The sequence below is a fragment of the Balaenoptera musculus genome, chromosome 19, assembly GCF_009873245.2.
Source record: "Balaenoptera musculus isolate JJ_BM4_2016_0621 chromosome 19, mBalMus1.pri.v3, whole genome shotgun sequence".
Lineage (NCBI taxonomy): Eukaryota > Metazoa > Chordata > Mammalia > Artiodactyla > Balaenopteridae > Balaenoptera > Balaenoptera musculus.
In genome coordinates, this window is record NC_045803.1 from 13,126,100 (window position 1) to 13,149,283 (window position 23,184).

The window sequence follows — 23,184 nt, forward strand, 5'->3', positions numbered from 1 at the left end:
CAGAACGCCAATCCTAATCCTGCACTGAGCTCCAGGTCCGGCCCCTCTGAGAATCCCAGGCCCGCTCTCGACCTTCCCAAAGGATTTGCCCCTTCTCAAAGCCCTGTGTTTCAGGGGTTCCAGGCTCAGCAAACAATAGCTTGTTCCTCAGAAGGCTGTAGCCTCTGCCCCTCAGAGGACCCGGGCTCCGCCCCTGACCCACAGACTCCACTCCCACAGGGCTCCCGGCTCTGCTCTCCTATTTGCACCCCTCTTCACCGCCACCCCTAGTGGGTACAACAGTCCCCTCCCTGCCTGAATATTTAAAGGCTCCCAAGAGCACCCCTCCCACTCCCAGAATTGCAGACTTTCTCCTTAAAGAATTCCAGTCCCCTCTCTTCCTAGGGACCTCTACCATTAGGAGCCCCAAGCCACAAGTGGCCTTAGTCCCCACCCGCACCCGCTTTAGTGGGTTCTAGGCTCCAAGCCCTGCTCACAACCTTCCAACTCAGAGGGTCTCAAGCCCAGCCCCGCCCTTTCATTATAAATTCAAGGCCCCACCCTCTTTCCTGAGAGTTACAAACCTCGCCTCTCTGCTCCCAAAGGCATCAGAGCTTCAGAGCCTGCTCCCTAGCTGCCCCCTTCTCCTCTGAGTTTCAGGCCACACCCTTTCCCACAAGCACTGGGCCAAGGCCCCACACTTAGGATCCCAAACCCTACCCCTTTCACGTTTGTGCCCCATCCGGGGACCCCGTCTCTCAAAGCAGTTTGATTCCTAAGGTTCCCAGTTCTGTAGCCTTAGCCCCGCCCCGAGTAGATCCCAGCCTCCGCCCACACAGGGTACTAGGCCTGACCATACGGCTGACCCCAGACTAAGAACAGCAATCAATTCAGCTTCGACTTCATCCCCAACTCCTGCTCCTTCTTCCAAGGGATGTGCAAGGAGGACAGGGGACCCCCTTCACCCTCCCGCCTTACCTTGAGGCACACGGGCTGATTCACACAGTCACACTCACACCCGTTACCGTCACCTACAGCAATCCATGCCTACACCCAAAACTGACACCCAGAAGTCTGGGCCCACCCACCGTCCAGGGACACACAGCCCCTTGGAGCAATAACGACGGCACTCAGGCCCCACTCAGGGGCATTTGTGAGTTGTCCCAGCTCAGTGATGGAGTGCCTGGCTCTGCCCACTGAATATGCCCTGTGTCCCTGTCTTCATGTAGCTCCCGCGATCCCTGCTAACATGACCCTGCAGGACAGTGTGTCCCTGCCCCCGTTGCCCCCCTCCCCGTCTCCTACCCTGTGGCTGGAGCATTTGCTAGGGGCGCTGCCGAAATTTCTCCCTTCTGCTTGGGATCCAGGGCATCTTCAATGCTCGTTGCTAGGCAACAGCCTCTGGCTCACCACTGCAACTTCCGGGGATGGCGTTGGCTTCCCCTCCCCCCCAGAATTTGGAGTTCCCAGCTCCCAATCCCCCCCCATCAGTGCCACTATCTTCCAGGGTTGTTTCTATGTCTCTCCTGGATCCTGACCTGATCTTGACCCTTCAGAATCCCTCAGAGTTCTAGAGCCTTGGCCTTCCAGAAGCTTCCTCCATTGTATGTGTTCACACACGGGGTTTTATCCTGGTATTAAAAAAACAAACAAATCTTTTTAGTGTTCTTGAATTTCTGACATTCTCTTCCTCAGTTCTAGAATCACTAGCATCCCAGAAACACAAGTGTTCTGGATTCCCTGGCATGGAAAAAAAATGATCTCAATAATCTAGCTCTGTGAGCATTACAAAATACCCCCATATTCTAGATCACAGACATTCCAGAACACTCATGTTTTAGAATCACTCACATTTTAGGCCTCCCACTCATGTTCTAGATTCTCTGGCAATCCAGAACCCCTTGACATTATGGATTTCTTAGAATGCAAACAAATCCTCTAGTGATCTAGAAGGGAAGGGCTGGCATTCCAGAATATGCCTATGCTCTAGATTTCCTAGTAATCCAGATTCCTTTCTGTTTCCTATAATTATCAGCATTCCAGAGTGCCTGGCTTGCAAAATATTCCTACTGGTGTAGATTCATAGGCATTCTAGAAAACTCCTCTGTTCTAGAATCATTGACTTTCCAGGTCCTTTTTCAGAAACGTCTACAGTCTGGATTCTTTGATATGCAGGGAGGAAGCCTAATACTGCTCATCCACTAGCACTCTAGAATATTCCTGTGTTCTACATTTCCTAACATTCTAGACCCCACTCCCCCATGTTACAGAAGTTCTGGCATTCCAGAAACTCTGGAATTCCAGGATTAGCATATTCTAAAATCCCTTGTTCTTAGTTGGCCCACTTTCTCTTCTATTCATTGACCCAAGGAAAAGATGCAGAAAACTTCCCTGAGGAGTTGACATAGGTAGGTATTAACTGGGGAAAAACCTCAAGGATGTCAGGCTGGGGTGAGCTGATCCTGTCCTACATACCCTCCCTGGTGTGGGCAAGAGAGGGGTGAAAGACTGGGCAGCCAGGGATATGGGCAAAGTGTTTGCAGTGGTGAGGTTTGGGGTACAAATGTCACCTAGCCGACATCTGTGTTTCCGCCAATCTGTACCTATTCATCCCTGTTTGTGGTAATAGTACCCTGAATCACCTTTCAGGAACTCTTCCTCCACTCTGTCAACATGGGGCTGACCTCACTGCCTGCCTCGTGAGGGCACATGATCCCTGGAAGGACACAGTGATTGGTTCAGGAATGGCCATCTGATTCAGTTTAAGTCAATGAGAATCAGTCCTGTGATTTTGCTGCTGCTAGAGAGAAAAATGTTGCTAAGGAGCTACCTGGAGTCATCTTGGCACAGAGGGGGGAAAACCTGACTGAGAATGATCCCAGAGGAGAGCAAAGCCAAAAGATGGAAAGATATTCTGGATGAGTGTTTGAGCCCTGGATCCAGCCATGCCTGAAATCAGAGTGTAAACCAATTCCCCTTCTTTACTTAAACCAGGAGAGACAGATGTTCCTGAATCTACAGCCAGGGACCTGGTTGGGCACCACGCCTCTCTTACCCTTTCCCTAGGGGTGCCCAAACCCTCTCAGAACGTGACCAAGGTGTTGGCAGTGAGAACTTTATTAGGGAAGGGTGACTTTGGCTCCAGAAAAGGGAGATGATGGGGGCCTAGTAACACTAACCATTCCAAGGAGGCCCTGGCCCTGAACCCAGGGCTGTGACAGGAAGCGGGGCAGGCACCTGAGTCCCCCAGGGCCTGGGTATCTCAAGGCACCATGGCAGCCGTGGTCAGAAGGAAGTTTCAGTGAGCTTCATCTTGGGGGGTGCAAGGGGAGCCCCGAGACCCGCGGAGGGCCGGGGGGCTGGTGTCGGTGGCCGCCGGGGCTCCGGCCCGCTCCGCACCAGTTCCTGGCAGCGTTCCACGAAGCTGCCTCCCCAGCGGCGCCGGGCCTCAGCCTGGGGGGGGCTCGGGCTCCCACGGCGGCTGGACAGAGAGGCGCTGCTGAAGGCTGAGTGGAGACTGAGGGGTGATGAGGGTCAGTGCAGGTCATCAGGGTGCAGCTGGGTCCCCCCTGCCCCCTGGCCACCGTGTTCTGCCCTCCGCCCCATTGCTCAGAAGGGGAAGTGGAGTCACGCCTACCTGGTGAGAGAGGTCCGGGGCGAGGGGCTGGGGGGAGCGCCCCTCAAGGAAGCCAGCGGGGCTAGTTCGCACTGCTCCAGCTGTTCCAGCAGCTCTTCCTCTGTCAGGCCCCCTGCTGGGGGGGGCAGGGAAGCAGGGTCAGGGGCAAGACAAGGGCACAGGCCAAGAGACAAAGGTCATGTGCAAGGACTGAGGTCGGGATAGGAGGAAAGATGCAGAGGTCGACGGACAGAGGTCAGAAGCTAAGAAAGAGAGGTTAAAAAGCAAGGGCGAGGAGGGGATGGGGGGCAGGGAAAGGGGCCAGAGGGCAAGGGCTTCGCCTCCTCGTGGCGAAGGAGGTTGTGGAGAGGGCTCAGGGTGAGTCTGTGGGGCTTGGGACGGGACTGCAGCGGGGAGTACCAGGCGCCTGGCCGAGGCCGTCCATGGCGGTGGTGAGGTCCCACAGGGCCAAGCTGCCGTTGGCCTGGCCAGTGAGCAGGTAGCGCCGCGGCCGGGAGCCCAGCCTCCGGGAGCCCTCGCACTCGAGCACCGTGAAGGCGGTGGTGGGCGAGCCGTCCACGGAGCGCACGGAGCACACCCTGAGAGGGGAGGGGCAGGGGTCACCTTGGCCACACCAGGGCCTGGCCTGGTCCCTCGTCTCATCTTTATGCCCCTCCCAGGCCTCAGTCCCCACCGTCCTTGTGGTTTCAGTTCCTGCTTCTCGGATGAGCACCCAAGCCTCTCCATCCCTCCCAAATCTACTGTCTTGGGTTCCAGCCCTGTGGGGACCAGGAGCCTCCTGGATGTCCCCAGCCCCACACACCCACCATGGGGCTCAAATGGGATTCTCCCCCAAACATGTTGCCCTCCCTGTTCCTGTCTCAGGGAGGGCCCAAGACTCATCCTGGGTGCCTCCCTCACTTCCCAGCATTCCCCATGGCCAGCCCCCTCCTCCCCTCCCCATCTGGCCCTGATCAAGCCCTGCCCTCTCTGGCCAGGCATCTGTCCCAGCCTCCTCCCTGGGCTCGTGGCCTCCTCTCCAACCTCCAGACCATCCCCCTGAGAGCGGCCATGGCTCCCCAGGACACTCAGGACAGTCTCAGCGCTTCCATATGACTGGCAAGGCTCCGCCCCTCTGCAGCCCCATTTCCCACCTCTTGGTGCTCCAGCCCCCAGAGACCGCGTGCACGTCCCTGGTTAGCCTCTCTGGCTGTTCCAGCCTTTGCACATGCTGCCCCTTCAGCCAGGCACAGACTTTCCCCTCCCTCCTTTCTTCTGCTCGTTCCTATTTATCCTCAAGGTCTCTGCTCTGAGTCCCCTCTTCAACAGGCCCCCTTCCCAGGCTGGAGCAAGCACCGCCTCTGGGCTCCCACAGCTTCCCGTCCCTCCCCCATCCTGGCCCTGGCCCCCCAGCCTGCGCACACACCCCCAGCCCCCAGCCCGGCCCTGACTACACTGGGCGATCTCTGCTTGCGGTCCGGCAGGGGCACCTGGGACTGTTCCAGCTTCACTCCCAACCACATGTCACACCTTTGATACCCCGAACTCCAAACCTAGGACCAGCCTTGTGCTCCTTCCCCGCCTCTGCTCCTGTGGTGCCCCTTGGCTGGGATGCCCTTCTGACCTCCCTGGCATCTTGCCTTCTCCTCTGACCACCCTCCCCGTTTGACGGGATGGTCCTCACCGCTGACCAGTGGAGGAAAGACGCACGAAGAGCTGGCTGGCATTTGGTACCACCTTCTGAATGAACACTTGCTGGTCATCCCGCTCGCCGTAGGGGCCTGGGCCAGGTAGAGGGGGGCAGTCAGGGCCAGCTGGGGTCCCTGTGACCTCCAGATCCCAAGACTCTGCCCCCTTCCTCACTGATGAACCTCCCCCCCAGGACCAGGTCCCCATCCCCAGGTGGCTAGAGTTGGGCGAGGTCAGAGAGGGTTGGGGGTCAGCAACAGTCAGTGGAGTTCAGGCACATCAGGGGCAGGGGGCGGATCCTGGGTCAGCAGGAATCAATGGGGGTAACAGAATTCAACTGGGATAGCTGGGAGTAAGTGGCGGTCAATAGGGGTCAGGTGGTGATGGGTGGAGGTCAAGCCCATCAGCTGGGTGGGTCAAGAGAGGTCTACAGGGGTCAGGAAAGGGATCAGTGGAGGCCAATGGAGGTCAGGCAGGGTCCGTGCGGTGGGGGACCCGGGGCTAGGAGGCACCAATGTCATTGCCAGCACTGCAGCCGCCATGCCCGTCGGCCGATTCCAGCGCCAGGATCTTGAATGAAGCGAGCGGGGTGGAGCCAGGCTGGGTGGAAATCATGCCACGGAAGCGAGTCACAGACCACGTCCGTACGTGGTTGTTGTCGGCACAGACTGAGGAGCCAGGGGGCAGCAGCAGGTCAGGCCCGGCCGTGGCATCACCACTGCCCGACCTTCCTGAGCCCCGGGATGACCTCCTCTCAAAGGTGTCAGGATTCAGGCCCCTCTGAATTCTTCCCTTTCAGAGAATTCTCTCTTCCCCAGAACTCCAAATAGTTAACAACGCTGTTGGCTCCGCCTCCAAATCATTCCAGGGCCTGATCTCACTTTTCCCTGTCCACTGCTCCCACCCCACCCCTACCCTGGTCCCGTCCATCTCATCTCCTGCCTGGACCATTGCAGCAGCCTCCTCCTTGGCCTTCCTGCTCCCATCCTGTCCCCACACGCAGTCAGAGGGACCCCGTGAACACCTGTGTCAGGTCACAGCCCTCCTCTGCCGTGAGACCTCCCGCGGCGCCATCTCATTCAGGGTTAAGGACAAAGTCTTCTCCATGGGTTACAAGGTCCCACTGACCTACCCCATCACCCCCCACCCCCTCCCTCACCCACTCCACTCTGGGCCCAGTGGGGCCCTGCTCTCCCTTAGACACACCAAACATCCTCCCACCTCAGAGCCTTCGCAATGCCTGTTCCCTCTGCCTGGAATGCTTGACCCCACTGATCTGCACTGCTCATTTCTGTTCAGCGCCCCTTCCTCAGGAAGACCTTCCCGAACCACGCACTCTCCAGTGATCCTGGCACTCTTGGCCTCTCACACAGCTTTGTTTTTATTCATGGCCCCCATCCCCATTGCCAGATAGTGATTTATATTTTTATTGATTGATTGTCTGCTGCCCCTGCTAGAGCATCAGCTCCACGAGGGTAGGGACTTGGCCTGTCTTATCACTGTATCCCCCGTGCCTGGCAATTGCTAAATTGATTAATTTTCCCCTCTCCCTGGCAAATCCACTCTCCCCCAGACTGGTCCCCTTCACGGAATTCTCCAGAGGCCACTCCCTACACAGTCTCTCCCCAGTGGAAACCCTCATCCACCTGGCTTCGTGCTCACAGCTAAGCCATCCCTCCTGCAGGGAGATGGGCACGCGGGGCAGCCGGGTGAGGCTCACCTGAAATGAGGTGCTTCTCTGACAGCATGATCTTGGTGACGGGGCTGCGGTGCACGGTGAAGGTCTGAAAGAGCTGAGGCCCCGAGCCCACGGTCTCGGGATGCTGCACGATGACACGCACGCCCCCTGAGCTGGTGCCGTAGGCGATCTCGATCCAGTTCCCACTGTCACCTGGTGAGGGCCCGAGGAGGAAGAGGGTCACAGAGAGACAGAAACCAAGGCAGAGAGAAGAGGCAACAGACAAAGAACAGATGCAGAGTCAGAAAGTAAAGGGAGAGGGAGAGATGGAGAGAACAAGGTGGCGAGACGTGGGAAACGGAGGAATGGGAGACAGAGGGACAGGGCAGAGAAACCAGAGACAGAAATTAAGACAGAGAGAGAGACAGATTGACATACGTACACTAATATGTATAAAATAGATAACTAATAAGAACGTGCTATATAAAAAATAAATTAAAATTTTAAAAAAGACAGAGAGAGACAGAGCTGAGAAGAGGGGGAAGAGAGATAGAAAAATAGAGAAACAGGGAACCAAGAAACAAATCACAGGGAGGGATACAGAGACAGAGACTGACAGAGAGAGAGATGGAATTCGAGAGAAAGACAGAGAAACATAGAAAGGGACATATAAACAAACAGGCCCGGGTTCAGTCTCTTCAGGGAACTAAGATCCCGCAAGCCACATGGTGGAGTCAAACAAACAAACAAAACCAGACAGACAGCAAGACAAGAAAATGAAACTCGACCCAGCGTGCCTGAGGGACTCCCCAGCCTTGCCAAATTTCCACAAGGGAAAGGTATGTTGTAACGTCACAAACTTAATGGACCATCTTAAGGAATGTGGGTAAAATGTGGTTTTAATATTTTATGCAGGAGTTATAAGCAATGGATTCAGGTTATGAATAGCAACATGGATGGATATTTAACCTAGGGCAGGATGGACAAAAGTAAGACATATAAACTGAGTTATATACCCCATACCACTTATGCAAATTCAAAAACATGTCCATAATATCCATTTTGTAAGGACACATACAAATGAAAATATAAATGCTGAACATGACAGAATAGTGGCACGTGGTGAGGAGGGGGATGGGGAGGAAAGGAGAAAATCAATGAAATAAGAAAGGGGCCTTAGGAATTCCCTGGCAGTCCAGTGGTTGGGGCTCCGCGCTCTCACTGCCAAGGGCCTGGGCTCAATCCCTGGTCAGGGAACTAAGATCCCACAAGCCACATGGTGTGGCCAAATAAATAAATAAATACAGTTTTAAAAAAGAAAGGGGCCTTATGTGATGACATGCTGTGAAGTTAAGTTTATTATTAGTTTACTCCTGCTAGAAAAAAATGCACTGTGACCCCTACCTCACACCATACACAAAAGTTAATTTGAAATGAAACAGAAACCTACGTGTAAAAGCTAAAACTGCAAAGCTTCTAGAAGAAAACATAGGGAAAAATCTTCACAACCTGGGGGTAGGGTAAGAGATCTTAAGCTCCAAAAAAGCACTAACCATTAAAAAAAATTAATCGTTACCCAAAGTGAAAAAAGTCAGACACAAAAAGCCACATACTGCATGATTCCGTTTACATTAAATGTCTAGAACAGGCAAATCCATAGAGACAGAAAGTGGATTAGAGGTGTCCAGGGGCTGTCAGGAGGGAGGACTGGGGTGTGATTGTTAATAAGCATGGGGTTTCTTTTCGGGGTGATAAAAACGTTCCGGAATTAGATAGTGGTGATGGTGGCACAACTTTGTGAATCTACTAAAATTACTCAGTTGTGAATTTTATGGTATGGGAATTATATCTCAGTTAAAAACAAACAAAAAAACTATTTTTCTGCATTTGCAATCAGGAAAGCAAAACACAAAGATTGTCTCAAGTGAGAGAACTCGGCTTCATCCACTGTAAGACATGCATCCTCTTTTTGTTTGACTGTTTATGTTTTTTTGATTTTGTTTGTTTTGGGTTTTTGTTTGTTTGTTTGTTTGTCTTTTGGGGGGGGTTTGGCCACGATACACAGCTTATGGGATTTTAGTTTCCGACTAGGAATAGAACCTGGGCCCTCGGCAGTGAGAACTCAGAGTCCTAACCACTGGACCACCAAGGAATTCCCAAGACATGCATCCTCTTTGTTTTAGGAGCGTGCAAGCATCACGCCCTAATCACAGATATGGGAAAGAAACACCAAGATCAACTACTAGAGGTCAATTCTGCCCCTGGTGAAGAGGCCCGCCGTGGCCGAGCACCTAGAACAGTGCTTATATGTAAGTGGTGCTCAGTAACTGTTTGTTGAATGACTGTATGAGTTGAATCTGTCTCCCTCTCCATAAATCTCACTGGGTCATGCTACACAAGTGATGGGGAGACAGCTGCGGGCTGGGGCCGGGGCTGGCTGCTGACGGCAGGGCGGAGAGCTGAGCTATAGCTTACTGGTCTTTGGGGTGAGGTAGACGCTCAGGGCTGTGACTCCATCCTCCGCCGGGTCCCGGTAGAGCTCGCTGACAAGGAGGTCATTGTCCTTCATGCGCAGGGGGAATTTCTGCACATCTGGGGTGGACAGGGAGGATAGAGTGGGTTTGTTCAAGGTACCCCAGCCTTTCCCCTCCTCTCCCACCCTCAGGGGAGGCTCTCAGGCAGCTGGGGTGCTGGCTGCTGCTCACCCACGTAGTAGATGGAGCCGTTGTCGCAGCCCAGGAGGAGGAAGGAGCCTGCAGCATCGTAACTGGTGATGGGCTGCACCTCCTGGACCTGGGGGTGGAGCGGGGTGGGCTGTGGCCATGGTGCCATCCCTTCCTGCCTCTGCCTCTGCAGTGCCCCTCTGCCTCTGCAGTGCCCCTCCTGGCATGCCCATGCCTCCCTGCTCCAGCACCCCCCCTCCAGTTTCTAGGCCCACTCCTCCCCAGCCTTGCCTGCTCCAGGCCTGCATCACCGGCGTCTGTCTCTGAATGGCTCTTGGTTGGCGCTTCTGTCTCGTGGTCTCTCCTTGACTCTGTATTTCTGACACTTCTTTATTCATCTCCATCTTTCTCTCTGTGTCCCTTCATCTACTACGGTCATTTAGTCCTGGTTTCTCTCCATCCACCCTCTTTCTGTCTCTCTGGCACCTCTGACCTCCTGTTTCTATTTGTCTGTTTCTCTCCATCTCTGTTTCTTTCTCTCTCCTTTCTCTGTTTGTCTGTCTCTCTCACCCAAACACTCACACTTTAGAAAACAACGCTGTGGGTGTATTTTTTGTTTTACATGTTGGACAGAGCTTGGGGAGAGTGCAGAGAGAATGACGGACGTTTGCACGTCTGTCTCTGGGTTTCCGCCTCCTCTACCATCTCCCCTCACCTGGTCTCCCACCCAGTGTCTGGAGAATCCTCTCCTCCTTTCCAAACCCACCGTCCTTCACGTCAGCCACGAAGGCCTCCTGGATCCTCCTTTGGCCTCTATCATACCCCATCCTACCCCACCACTGGATCTGGCCCACTGCTGGGTTCCCTGGTTCTCTCCAGGTCGGGTGGGGCAGAAAGGAACCCCTCCCTGGGTCTGACTGGTCTGGACACCCGAGAAAGAAGCAGCCAGGCTGGCCAGTGCCCTGACCTGCCAGTGCTTGGTGACGGCGTTCCACACCCCAATGCGCCCTGTGTGGCTTGTGGCAATGAGCTGGTTCCCGACGAAGAATAAGGCCTCCACAGGCACGCCCAGATGGAAGACTCCTGCACAGGGTGAGGAAGGCTGAACCAGGGCCCCCTTTCACGGGGGAGGAGAGGGGTGGCAGGAAGAACTCCAAGGGCCAGAGGATTCAACTTGGTCATAGAATCTTTACAGGCTAGAGGATTCTAGCAGGAATTACAGAGGATTACAATGGGCCAGATTCCTGCCGGGGTGTGGGACTCTAATAGGGTGTGGAATTCTAACACAGCTAAGATTTTCAACAAAGGCAAAAAACTCTATGGGCAGCAGAGGATTCTCACGAGGATTACGATTTGTTAGGGAACAGATTAGTCTAAGGAGTCAGATTTCTAATGGGAACAGATTCTAACAGGTCTGGGATTTTACCGGCATGGAGAATTCTACCAAAGCAAAGAGATCTAACAGGGCAGTGAATTCTGACGGAGGAGAGAACTGTATGTGGGTGGAGTTTTCTACCAGACCAAGGAATGCTAACAGGATACGGAATTCTAAAGGGCTGGAGCATCCTAATAACGCAAAGAGAATTGTGGCACGTGGGCTGTTTTAACTGGCCACAGGCTGGAGTAGAATTCTAAAGCGCAAAAGGGTTCTGGAAAAAGCCGGGTGCCATACCTATCTCAGAGCCGCCGCCTTCTGCCTGCAGAGCCCACAGCAGAATCTCGCTGCCCGTGGCTGCTGCCACCATCTTGTCATGCTCACCCAGGGCCCCACTGAGCACCCGGGTTGTGAGTGCCAGTCGCTCAATGGGCCAGTCCAGGCGGGGACTGGAGAACACCAGCTGCCAGCCAGAGGCTTCCTTCAGCCTGGAAGATTGAGGGACGTCATGAACCCTCACCCTGAGCCCTCCCCATCAACAGGGCTTAAGGTGTCCTCCCACCGCCCTCCCTGAGCACCTATAGCAGACAAGAAACTGGGTATAGGCCACGGCGATCCAGTTGTGGTGTCCACACACCAGGCGCACCATTCCCGGCTCCTCTGGTAGCCCTTAGGGGGGAAAGGCAGGGATCAGGGCAGGGTCACAGGGGCCCACTGGCTGCCCCAATCTCCCAAGAGACAGGAATGTACCTGATGGGGAGGGAGGGGCTTTCTCATCTAGCATTCGGCCCAGCAGCCCTGCGTTGCCCAGGTTGGGGGGCATCGTGTTGCTCCGTCGAACAGGGGCTGGGCGTCCCCCTGCTTGCTGGGGTCCCACCAGGCTGTGCCTGTTCCGCCGCTTCACCGGGAACACTGTGGCAGGGAGAAGGGGCAGAGTGACAATCATTGTAATAATTGTCACCTAGCAGGCACTTAAAGTGTGCCAGATACTGATTTTGCCATGTGAGTAGCATCGTCTCCTAGAGAAAAGATTTTTGGTGGTGCAGGGACATGGCGTTAAATGAGACTGAATCACACAGCGAGCTGCTCCCTTTTCAGTTCCTTTGAGCCCATCACAAAGAAAGAATCAGTTTGGGGCTGCCACGATATTGATACCTCTTCAATATTTGGCAATCTTTCCTTTTAAGAAATGGAAGCCTGTCCCATTGGCAGACAACAGCATCTACCCAGAGTTTAATTACACTGTTATGTTTGGGGTTTATTTCACGTCTACTTATTTATGGCATGAAAGTAGTGACAAAAAGCTTCTATTTAAAACAATTTAAAAAAAAAAACCAGGGTCAAACTAAGTTAAGAGAACAATACGTCTTCATATTTGGCAAACTTCATGAAGGTAGTAGGTCTTGACTGAGGTTAGGGAAATAAAGCCGTAAACTGAATTTCCCCACTCTGTTCCTTCTACCTATCAGCAAAGCCTAGTAGAGTACAGTTCCCAATAACCACTGGTGCATATTTTCCATGGCCAGTGGGCTGGCTGCTCCACGGACATTACAGTCAATAACTCTCCTTTAATATTTCTCCCCTCCATGCAAAGGACACCAGTTCTCCCTAAGCCTCCCTACAAGGAAATCAAACCTGGACTACAACTCCCATTGGGCTCTAGGGTAAGCTTCTGAGCCTCAGGGGGACTAGCCTGGCCCATTGCCTCGTTGGAAATGCTGTTTCTTACTTCCTTTCCAGGCATCAGTCCAAGCAGCCGATATAGAACTACAACTCCCATAGTGTCTCAGGGCCCACAGCTCAGGCACCCAAGAGTTGCAGCCTTATGGGAAATGTAGTCTTTAGTCCCCCCTCCATTCCTTAGTAGTTCCCACCTGGTGGAGGCAGGTAACCATTGAAGAGGACGTTTCCGCAAGAAGATCGATCCAACTCTTCCCGAAGCTGCAGACGACGAACTAAGACGGAAGGACTCAAAGGCTGGGACTTGGAGAACACTGAGGCAGATCCCTTTCCCCCTCCCCCATCTCTTTCTCCACAGAATATCACCACCCTCCTGAGACCCAGGACCAAACCCAGTGCTCTCAGCTCTAACCCAAGCTTCTTTCAGGAGAGAGGGGAAAGGGGGAGCATCATTAGAGAGCTGGTTTTCTATGGGATGAGGATGCTAAAGGGGGCCCCACTTACCCAGAGGAGTGAGCCCATAGAACTGGGCTTCGTGGAGGAGGCTGGAACCGTGGACACCCCTGGGTAGTAGAATTGACTAGGGGTCAGGGTCTGGGGAGTGGGAGTGGACAGAGAATTCTGAGGACGAAGTTTTCAAAACTGCACAGAGAATCTCAAGAGGTAGAAAATTTTGATGGGATCAAGATTCTAAAGGAGCAATGATCTGGGCGGTGAAAATGTGTGTGTGTGTGTGTGCTTTGTGGTGGAGAATTCTAAGGACGCATAATTTAAATATGATCAAGGAGCTTAAGTGAACATTCTGAAGGGAAGAAGAGACTTCCGGGGGGGTGGGGTGAAGACGGTGGGGGACTCCCCTTTATATTCCATGCCAACCTGGGGTCCAACTCTTTGGTGCGCAGGAAGTTGAGGATAGGGGCGAAGACGGTGGGGTCCCTGTCGATGAAGATCTGCGGGGAAGGGAGGCAGAGGATAGGTAGGGCAAAGAGCGGGGCTGACTGGGGATCCTGTCCCTCCTCCTACCGGCCGCCCCATATCAGCTCTTGCTCTACTCACGGCTCCGGTCTCATCTTTCAGTGTTGAGATGCGTCCGCTCAGAAGACTGCAGGGAGGGGACGCAGAGCAGGTGTCACGGGCCGGGGTGTGTGTGTGAGGGGGAGATTAGGTCTCCCCATACCCTCTCCTCCCGCCCCCCCACCCCAAACTCGCTCTCCCAATCACCTGGAGAAGAAGGAGTCTGGGATCCAGGTGAGAGTCTGGCGAGAGGTACTGAATCTGTGCGGGGACCGTGAGCGGACGCGAGATGATGGAGGGAGGATGAGGAATGCGGCCCCCAATCTCAACCCGGTGAGTTCCCTTCCCTCCCCCAGCACCCATCCAGGCTCCCGCGCCTCCAGCAGGGGGCGGAGCAATCCTTGATGGACAGGAATTCCCCCGGGAGAGGCGGGTACTCCCACCCCGTTCCCCGCTCCCGAGAGTAGCGCCTCAGGAAACTCCTACGCTCACCTCTTGCCTCCCACGTTCAGATGAATCACCTCCCCGGGAGGTCCCCGACCTGGGACCCCGTCTGCTGCAGGGGCCGCGGCTGCCATGGCCCCCGGGTTAGCCGGCTGGCCTGCACCCGCTTCCGGGTGTGCATCCCGCCCCGCCCCCACCGGGTGCTCATTGGGCAGGAGACTCCCGGAGCCACCGGCGATTGGGTAAAGCGCTCACCCGTCGCAGTTAATTTCTCCGCCTCCTTAAAGGGTCCCGCCTTTCCTGTCCTGGACGGGGCGGACCGAACGGCTCCCTTGGGGAAGTTTAGTTACCACGGATAGCAAAACGTTCCTCCATCCCTCCGGGGTTCCCGATTTAGGAATTGCATATAGGTGATTCGTCGGGGACACGTGTTTAGACCTCGAAATTAGTCCACACCAAGAGGGACATCTAAATGTTCTCCGCAAGACAGTTTCTTCCCCTCGCCCCACCCAGTCCTCCTGGGCGCAGCCCATGAAACGCGAACAAACCAGCACAGACCGTCAAAGCCAAAGGATTTATTATAGGTACACAGAGTGCGCGCCTGCCACACGCCCCCACACCCCTGGGTCCCAGCGGCTTCTCCAGGTGGCCATGGGGGCTGCCCACAACCCGGTTCCCCCACTCCCCAGGAAAGTGCTCCAGCCAGAAGCATGCAGGGGGAGGGCTTCCCCTCGCCCCTCCCCTCCCGAAGTGGCATTTACAGCTGGAGGGGGGAGGAGAGAGGAAGACAGTTTTGAGCTTTGACGCCCCTCCCATTAAAAGCCTTCGCGGATGCGGGGCGGGGGGAGGAGGAGGTCGACGTTTTGCAAAAATAAACTAAGTCAGGAATTAACCGCATGGCTCTGAGACGGCGGAGTGCGGGGGCTAGGGCCCCTTCACTCCCCCTTCCCAGACAGAGATCAAGGCAGCATTGGAAGTGAGGTAAAGGCGGGGAGGGGGGCGTCCCCTCCCCACCCCCTAGCACCCTGGATGGTCCAGGGGACCTCACCAGCGCCCCCATGCCCATCCCTAGGGCGGGAATTATCGCCCCTACCACCCCAGCTTCTTGGGGCTGGATCTGGGCATCCGGGCAGGGAGCTTGGCTCAACTGGCCCCTTACCCGCCCCCCCCTGCAACAAGCTCAGTTATTGCATAAAAATAATGGAGCCCCAGCACCTGGGGTGGAGGTGGCGAGCGGGAAGGGGCCGAGATATGGCTACAGGGGCAGCAATCCCCCCACCACTTCTTGGGGTGCAGGAGAAGTCCCCTCCTTTCCAGTGCCGGTCAGGGCGCGTCCGCAGTGTTGGTGGGACTAGAGCCCCCCGCCCCTGCGGAAGAGAAAGTGTCTTTGTGCCCACAGTGCGGGGAGGAGGGGCGGGGAGGTGAGTCAGGCCCTGCGGGTGGGAAGTCACTTCCGGCGCCCGCTGGCCCTGCGCTCCCCCGCCTCCCGCTTGGGATTGCCCTCGTCTGTGGACGACGTGGTGGGTTGTGTCTGGCCCCAGCGGGCGATCTCGGCGTGTTCCCCCACCGAGGCGGCCACAGCCTCCAGCCAGCCGTTCATCTCCTCCTGGAGAGAGAAACAGGACACAGTCTATATTTGGAAGAGAGAAGACTGATGAATCTAGAATCAGACTGCCCACTCTGAACCTGTTTCCTCATCTATTAAATGGATAATAATAACAGTAACAGTAATGATGATGATGATGATGATGTAAATAGTTACATAGCACTTATTTTGTGCCTAGCTCTGTTCTAAGCACTTTTGTGGATTAATTCACTTAATCCTATGCATTTGGATTATATCTAACTCCCACTATAAACAACAAGAAGCAATAATATCAGCAGACACAAAGCACTGTAATTTTACGGGCCCTGTAAGTGCTCTACCTGTATCAACTTATTTAATTCTCACAATAATCCTATGATGGAAAACTATTTTTATCTCCATTTTAAAGATAAGTAAAAGAGGCATGGAGGGAATGAAGGCCTACTTCATAGCCTCTTGTGATGATGAATGAGGTAACAAGTGTTACTATTTTCAGCATCTCTTCAAACCACCTCCATGCCTGCTCCTCCTCCCCTGACCTCTCCCCTTAGCCCCAGTCCCAAGGTCCACTCACATTCTTGTCTCTCACCCACCTCCTCCTCCCCTCCCCACAGGCCTGCCCTAGTCCAGCCTTGTGCTCTCCCACTTGGGTTCCTGCCCTGGCCACCTCCTGTGCTCCACACCTCCGCTCTGGCCCTCTCCAATCTACCCTGCACATGGTAGCCAAATGGATCTTTCTTATGCATCACTGTAACCCTCCCTTGCTCAAAACTCTGCCATGGCTCCCTAGTGCCCTTAGAATAAACTCCAGCCTCCTCCAAATGACCCATGGTGTCCTTAAAGATCCAGCCTCTGGGAACCCTTCTGAGAACTTTCCTCCTTGAACTCTCCTCCAGCACAGTTAACCCTTTGCGATTCTGTACTTCTGGTTCTTTGCACTTGTAGTTCATCTTTTTTTTTTTTTTTTTAAGCTAACTCCCTCCCAGCTTTCCAGTTTCATCTCAGAGGCCAAGGCAAGGAGGTTGGATGTTGTCCTGGGGCCTCCAGGCCAGCCCCTGATCTTCCACCTCCCCCCAGCTAGATTAGGAACTTCTTCTGGTTTCTCATTGCCCATGGGCTTTCCCATCTCAGCCCTGGTAGCTCTGGCTTGTGCTTCTCCTCTTCACAGCCCCATCACTCTGGGCCAGGAGTCAGCCAGCTAGGTGGTTCATGAGGTCGAATAGGGGAGAGAAAGGAACAGATCTCACCTCATCTTTAGCCTGGAGCAAAAACTCACTGCCGTCCTGGGTTCTGTGGGAGAGGACACAGGATCTGGGGGCTCTGAGGCAGAGCCCCAGCCCACCCATCCACCAACCGTCCTCCAGGGAAGCAGGGCATTGCTGGGAGGGGGAAGGTGGGTCCTGGACCCTCCCTCTTGCCCATTGAGGGGGTCTCACTGGAGCTTGAAGACGTGCTTCTTTTTCTTGTAGTCACTAGCCACCTCGCTGGTGGCCTTGTGCAGGCTGAGCAGTGGCTCCCCGCCATGTGTGCCCCCCGATGCTGGGCCCTTGGCGTCCTTGTAGAAGCCCAGCTCCCCCTTGCTGAGCACGCAGTACAGGCTCACCCACGACCTGGGGTGACGACATGGGGCTCAAGGCAGAGTCGCAGCACTCTGCCTGAGTACTCTTCATTAATACCCTTCATGGGTTGAATGTGCTTGAGCCTTCCTCCCTCTGGACCTTTGCCCTAGTTGGGCCATACACCTGGAGTGCTCTTCCTTATGGCAGTTGCTGAGCTGAGAGGAGGGTCTAAGTCTCTGGGTACCAAGCCTCTGTCCAGGCTGGCCCCTGCTGGGGTTGGCCTTCCTTATCCCCTCCCACACTGAGTTTCCTGAAGGCAACACTTAAGCTGTCTCCTCCACAGGCCTCTGCTTGGGCATGTTCCTCGCCACTCCTCCACCACCCCCACCCCGAACCCCGAATCCCCTGAAGGGAGATCTATTGGTCTACTGTCTGGAGTGAGGAATTCTTGTCTCCCCATTCAGCGGAAGCCCCAACCGAGGAGGAAGTCTCCCACGATCAAAATACATCCAGGTGCCCCTGTTTATTCCCACCTTGGTCTCAGCACAAGGAGGAAAGACTACCTCCACAGGCAAAACCTCAATCTGTTCTGCCCAACTCCTTCTGCTTGTTCAACGCTTCCCTTATGGGCTCCACCTCTCCCCAGATTCTGCCTCTCAGTTGGACAAAAAAGAGTTGGACAATCCGGAGCTGGACTCCAAGAGTAGACACATCACTGTTAGGCCCCCATCTGGAAACCTATATGAGGTGCCCCCCACCCCTCAGCCCTCAGTTTGGGATCCGCCCCTTATCAGGCCCTTCCTCAATTTGAAATTGAAATAAATGAACCCACCCCACTCACTGGTTGAAGGACCTCTCCAGGCTCCACCTCACGAGCCTTGAGAATCCTCTAGACTAGACCCCACATCATTTGCTATTAGCTCTAGTTAACTCTTGGGTTGGTTGCTATGAGATTGGGTAGTAATAACTTTTTCTTCAGGTCCCGCCCCCATCTAAGCTCCACCCACTCACCCATTGGACGCACTAACCTTAAGCCCCGCTCCTCCGGTTCACTGATTGATTCTTTGAAGTTAAGGCCCCCTTTTCAGGCCTCGCCTACCCCGCCACGGGTTGGGCGCCCTAAAGTTTAGCCCCACCCCCCTCTTCAGACCCACTTATTCATTCATTTGGCCCTGAGCTTGGGACCCGCCTTCCAAAGCCCCGCCCACACGCTCACCGGTTGGACGACTTGCGGTTAGCGTCGAGTTCGCGCTTGCGCAGCAGGAAGCCCTCGTGCTGCACTGTATGAGTGGGCGGTGGCGGAGGTGCGGGGGCGGAGCTGCCCTGGGCCGGGGCGGACCGCGAGCGCCGGCTTCCCCCGCCCTCACCACCCTCTCGGGGCCGCGGCCGCCGTCGCGGCTTGGGCCGGTCACGCGCCCGCGGCCGGTCCGGCCGAGGTGTCCGCTCGGGCGGCTCAAGCCCGTTGGGCAGGCGGCCGGGGGGAAGCTCGCGAGGCTGAGGCAGCGACGGCTGTGTGAAGGGAGGGGGAAGAGGGGTGCTGTCCATAGTGGGGTGTGGGAGCCATCTGTCTGGGGGAACTCACAGGTCTGGGGGTCCCATCTGTCTGCAGGGCAATCTGTCTTGAAGGCGAGTATGGGAGGATCTCAGGGTTGGAGGCCCAACTCTTAAGGGCTCCCCCGGTCTTGGGAGTGGGTCTGTCAGGACTCCTACGTTTGGAATCCCTCTCGATCTTAGGGGGAAGGGAGTTAGACCCATGGAGGTAGGGGGTGCAGGCAGGTAGATGTCCTAGCATCTTTGTAGGAGGAATCTGGGGCCTCCTGTGTGTGTACGGCTGTCAGTAAGGAAATTTGACACCCCCACTGGGCTAGAGAAAAAGTCCAGGACAGATGTGGAAAGAGTTTGGAGTCTACTTCTGTGTGTGTGTGTGTGTGTGTGTGTGTGTGTGTGTGTGTGTGTGTGTGTGGAGGGCGGTAGGAGTCTCAGGTCGGTGGCCTCATCTTTCTAAGGGAGAAAATTTCAGATTGTGGGAGGCATCTGGGGGCCCTCTCCATCCCCTGAGAGCCTCTGCAGGGTTCAGATAGGGGGGCAGGGCTAGGCACTGGTGTTTCTGGGATTCTGACTCCGGTTCTGAGGAGAGGGGCCCCCATACCCCCACCCATACCGAGGCTCAGCTTACCCCAACAGGGAGCCCTGGGCCTGCCTCTTTCTCCTGCAGCTGCTCCACAATGTCAGCCAGGGTGGCCTTCCTGGGGGTGGGGGGGTGGGCACAGAAAGACCCAATGGAACTGGGATGCCTTCTCCCAGAGACCAGCCTGGCTGGCTAGAGGAGCCTCAACCTCTTAGCCTGAGATGCCAGGTCCCTGTCCGCTTCTGCAGCTGCCTGTCTCAGATCTCTGCCTTACACACCACAGGTGCTCAGCACATGTCTGCCAAATGGAAGATGGAACCTCTCTCCCCTCTTGAGTTTTAAGCAACACAAAGACCAAAATGCAAACTGGTGCCTTCAAGCCTTTGAACATACTGTTGCCTTTTTCCACCCACCCCCTAAGCTTTCAAGCTCCCTGGACTTCCCCCATCCCAGCACTGATCATTCTGGGTCACACTCTCTGGTGACAAGTCTGTTTCCCCCACTGGACTGTGAGCCCCATGAAAGCAGGGCTGGAGCTGGTTGGGTCATTGCTCTCCCCAGCACATACCACACACAGAGTGGGCACTCAGCCAATGTTCACGAAATACAAAATTAAAAGGGGTCAGGAAGTCATTGTCACTGAAACGTATTTGACCAAAGGCCTCTTTCTGGGGACACAGCTGGTTGAAGTGATGTGCACAACACACTCAGGATTCTGAAAGGCCTGGGTTCCAGTCATGCTTCACCCAAGCTGAGTGACTTGCCCTCTGTGAGCCTCAGTTGCTCCATCCATATAATGGATATGATTACGGCACCCAGTTTATAAGGCTGAGAGAGATTGTGATAAAGGGTCTTAACTCCAATCAGGGAGGTGATGGTTCCACCATTAGCCCAGTGGAGAAACTGAGATTCAGAGAGGATAAAATCCCTGCCCAGGGTCATCCAGGGGATTTGATGCAGGGGTCAGAAACTCAGTAGCAGAGAACCTGCACCTGGAGGAAGCCACTGTCACTGTGGGGTAGTGGGAACGACTCCCAACCTCTTCCAGCCTCAGTTTACATCTCTGCAGAATGGGTGCCACAAATGTATCTCCCTCCCTAGGCAGTTCTGAGCCCGGAAGCCCTCTCCGCTGGGCCTGTGCGGCTCCAGGAGCCCTCCGTGTCCCCCTTCCTCCACTCCCTGGGCACATGGGGCCTCACCCCTTGGCCAGGTCTCCTCTGGTGGGCATCTCCTGTTCGCTGGACTCCTGCCGCTCCAACCGCCGCTCCCGCCGCTCGCGCCGCCTCTCCATCTGCTCGTAGCGGCCCAGGGTAAGGCTGTGTGCCACCTCATGTTCCGTTGACTCCGGCCGCTCTGGCCGCCGCCTCCGCGCAGCCTCCTCAGATTGCTCGGCCGATTCCTGCCGCTCCTGCCGCCGCCTCCTGGGCAGCTCCTCCGCGTGATCAGCGGACTCCTGACGCTCTGGCCGCGGCCGGACCTGCTCCGCTGCCGCGGGGGCCCCAGGGGTCTCCGCGGCATCCTCTGGTGCAGCCGGCAGGGCCGTGGGCTCCACCCTCCCCGGGACCTCCGGCAGCCGGTCGATGCGCGGCTGGAGGCGCTCCGGCTTGAGCTCCTGGCGCACGTACCCCACCCGGGTCCGCACCTCGGCCGAGAGCGTGTCCGAGGCCCGGCGGGCCAGGGGCTCCAAGCCCCTCTCATAGCCCCCTGGTCGCAGCAGGGGCGCAGCCTTGGCCGCCAGTTCCGTAGGGTCTCCAAAGAACTTGCGCCCCAGTAGTGGGGTTGGTGGCTGCTTGCTCTGTTCTGCCTTGAGTTTCTCGACCTGGGGACAGAGGGGCCAGGCTCAGGTGGAAAGGCGGGGTGGGGGCGGGGCCTGGGAAGGTGGCTCTGGGACATCTGCCTCACCACCTAGTTTATTAGTTATTAGTGAAAAAGCAAGGTTGTCCAGGCCTGTCTCTGCCAGGAGCTTAATTCCTATCTTCTCCGGCAAACACCTAGTGTTCTTTTAAGAATTGGCTAAATCATCACTTTCTCTAGGTGCCTTTCTGCCCCCCCCCCATTGCCTCCTTCCTTCAAGACTTTAATACTTTTAATTACAATGGTCTCTTCTCCTCATTCTTCAAGTCTCAGATCAGACACCCCCAGGCCAAGACAAGTGTTTCTGGGCTCTCATGTCCCCCTGTGCTTCCCCCATCCTAGCCCTGGACTGTCGCTGGTGACAGGTGACAGGTCTGTCCCCTCCCCCCTTCAACCCTCTCCCCCCACCCCCGTACCCCCCAGGACTGGGAGCCCAATGAGGGTGTGTCTCGGCTCTCACTCAACACAGCGCTGAGCCCGTGTGTTTGTCTCATACAGAGAGATGGGTGTGGAGCCGTGGGAGGGGCGCTGGGGCAGGAAATGGGGTGCTGACCGTGGTCAGGCGCCGTAGAGAGCTGAACCTTTCTTCCCAGGCCGCAGCCGCTTTGCGGAAGGCCTCGTGTCGCCGGATAAGCTGCTCTACCTCGTCCACGCTGCTCCCCAGCTCCCGGCTCTGCAGGAGCGGCTCCTGGGCCGTCAGCCAGGCATCAGCCACCACCGCCTCCTGGGCGAACTGGTGCACTTCCAGCACTGAGGAGAGACATTTGGGGTAAGGGTGCTGGGGGCACCTGTGGGCCCTTCACGGGGGCAGTGGCTATTTTTTCTGGCCTTCCACACCCCCTCTGGCTTCCCAGCCCTGACCACTCTGGGCTCTGCAGGAAGGAGAGAGGCGGGGGCTATTTCTGAGGGCACCAGCTTCTCCCCTAGGTTTCTGCCATCAGGGAGTCAATGATAGGGCAGCTCCCTTGTCCACCCTCCCAGGCCTTCATGTTTGCTGCTGAGGACCCATGGGGTGTGCAAAGCATGACTGTCACCCTCTGGGCTTTTCCTGACACGCTGGGGCACATCCCTGTGCCCTTGAGCCACGTGTGTCTGGGGCCCCACTCACTCTGCTGCAGCCACTCCCAATGGCGGTCCCACTTGTCCGACACCTCCTCCTTCCTGGTTCCCAGCTTGTCCAGCTGTGCCTGGATCTGGGAGTGGCGGGTGGGTAGGGAGAGGCATCAGGGGTGGCTCCCACCCCGATGGGCACAGATGGCAGAGGGAGACCCCTGCTCCCCTCCCACCTCATCAGCCACGGCACTCTTGTTGAGCAGCAGAGAGCGCCCCAGCTCCTGGCAGGCTGTCAGCTCGGGCATCCTTGCCTCCAGCTCAGTCTTCAGGCCCTGGTGGTAGTTCATGAGCACCTCCACCGATGACACGTCCCTACAGTGGGCGGTGGGTAGGAATCCGAGCCATGGGCCGCCTCCCTCGACCTCCCCCACCCCTCCGCATACGCAGCTCCTGATGAGCCCAAATCCCTGAGGCTGGGATTCCACACCACCTCGGGACACCCCCCTCCCATGATCAAGTTCTGAAGGGCCAATCTTCTTCACTGATTCAATGATTCCAACTTTCCCAAAGGGCTAAAATGTCCCTCTTTGGTGATTCTAACCTAGAATTTCAAGATCCAATTTTTCTAATTTTCTAAAGCTATACTTCTGAAGCTTCCACTAGCCAATGATTCTAACCTAAGTCTGTGCTGTCCCGTATGGTAACCACTAGACATGTGTGGCAGTTGAGCACCTGAAATGTGGCTGGTCTGACTTGAGATGTGTTAAAGTGTAAAGTAGACACCATATTTTGAAGATTTAGTATAAAGAAGAAGGTAAAATTATCTCAATAATTTTAATATTGACTACATGTTGAAGTAACAATATT

At 55.5% G+C, this 23,184-nt stretch overlaps 2 protein-coding genes across 6 annotated transcripts in view; both read right to left on the reverse strand.

Annotated features, from left to right (window-relative positions):
* Positions 1–3,080: 3,080 nt before the first annotated feature.
* On the reverse strand, positions 3,081–14,312 carry SHKBP1 (SH3KBP1 binding protein 1). Of its 2 annotated transcripts, XM_036835042.1 has the most exons (18): positions 14,187–14,312; positions 13,902–13,955; positions 13,737–13,782; positions 13,557–13,630; positions 13,185–13,243; positions 12,875–12,955; positions 11,751–11,912; positions 11,579–11,669; positions 11,298–11,488; positions 10,593–10,708; positions 9,668–9,755; positions 9,438–9,554; positions 7,005–7,175; positions 5,797–5,952; positions 5,280–5,376; positions 4,016–4,194; positions 3,617–3,731; positions 3,081–3,496 (listed from the first exon to the last, which is right to left on the reverse strand). In XM_036835042.1, the coding sequence occupies exons 1-18, from the start codon at positions 14,270–14,272 to the stop codon at positions 3,265–3,267; spliced, it is 2,115 nt and encodes a 704-aa protein (XP_036690937.1). In that variant the 5' UTR covers positions 14,273–14,312; the 3' UTR covers positions 3,081–3,264. The 2 variants fall into 2 exon arrangements, with proteins under 2 accessions (XP_036690937.1, XP_036690938.1); XM_036835043.1 differs by lacking the exon at positions 13,185–13,243 and having other exon boundaries at positions 14,187–14,275.
* A 405-nt stretch (positions 14,313–14,717) lies between these two features.
* Positions 14,718–23,184, reverse strand: part of SPTBN4 (spectrin beta, non-erythrocytic 4) — a 73,839-nt gene continuing 65,372 nt past the window's right edge. Inside the window, exons 28-36 of one of the 4 annotated variants that reach the window (XM_036833347.1) lie at positions 22,551–22,689; positions 22,373–22,457; positions 21,818–22,014; positions 20,610–21,229; positions 19,459–19,528; positions 18,499–18,791; positions 17,160–17,333; positions 16,971–17,013; positions 14,718–15,744 (exon numbers count right to left, since the gene is read on the reverse strand). In XM_036833347.1, coding sequence (XP_036689242.1) covers positions 15,586–15,744; positions 16,971–17,013; positions 17,160–17,333; positions 18,499–18,791; positions 19,459–19,528; positions 20,610–21,229; positions 21,818–22,014; positions 22,373–22,457; positions 22,551–22,689 — 1,780 coding nt within the window. In that variant the 3' untranslated portion in view covers positions 14,718–15,585. Of the gene's footprint in view, positions 15,745–16,966; positions 17,014–17,159; positions 17,379–18,498; positions 18,820–19,458; positions 19,529–20,609; positions 21,230–21,817; positions 22,015–22,372; positions 22,458–22,550; positions 22,690–23,184 lie in introns of those variants that run through there. The other 3 variants (XM_036833349.1, XM_036833348.1, XM_036833350.1) reach the window with 3 other exon arrangements.

What these genes read in the sequence shown, in the direction of transcription:
- SHKBP1 (XM_036835042.1), bottom strand. Translation starts at nt 14,272, where the DNA reads ATGGCAGCCGCGGCCCCTGCAGCAGACGGGGTCCCAGGTCGGGGACCT. An exon ending in CAGTTTCTTGTCTGCTATAG is followed by an intron (nt 11,489 to 11,578) that starts GTGCTCAGGGAG and finishes TCAATCTTCCAG; the next exon opens with GCTGAAGGAAGCCTCTGGCT. An exon ending in CCCCGGACCTCTCTCACCAG is followed by an intron (nt 3,497 to 3,616) that starts GTAGGCGTGACT and finishes ATCACCCCTCAG; the next exon opens with TCTCCACTCAGCCTTCAGCA.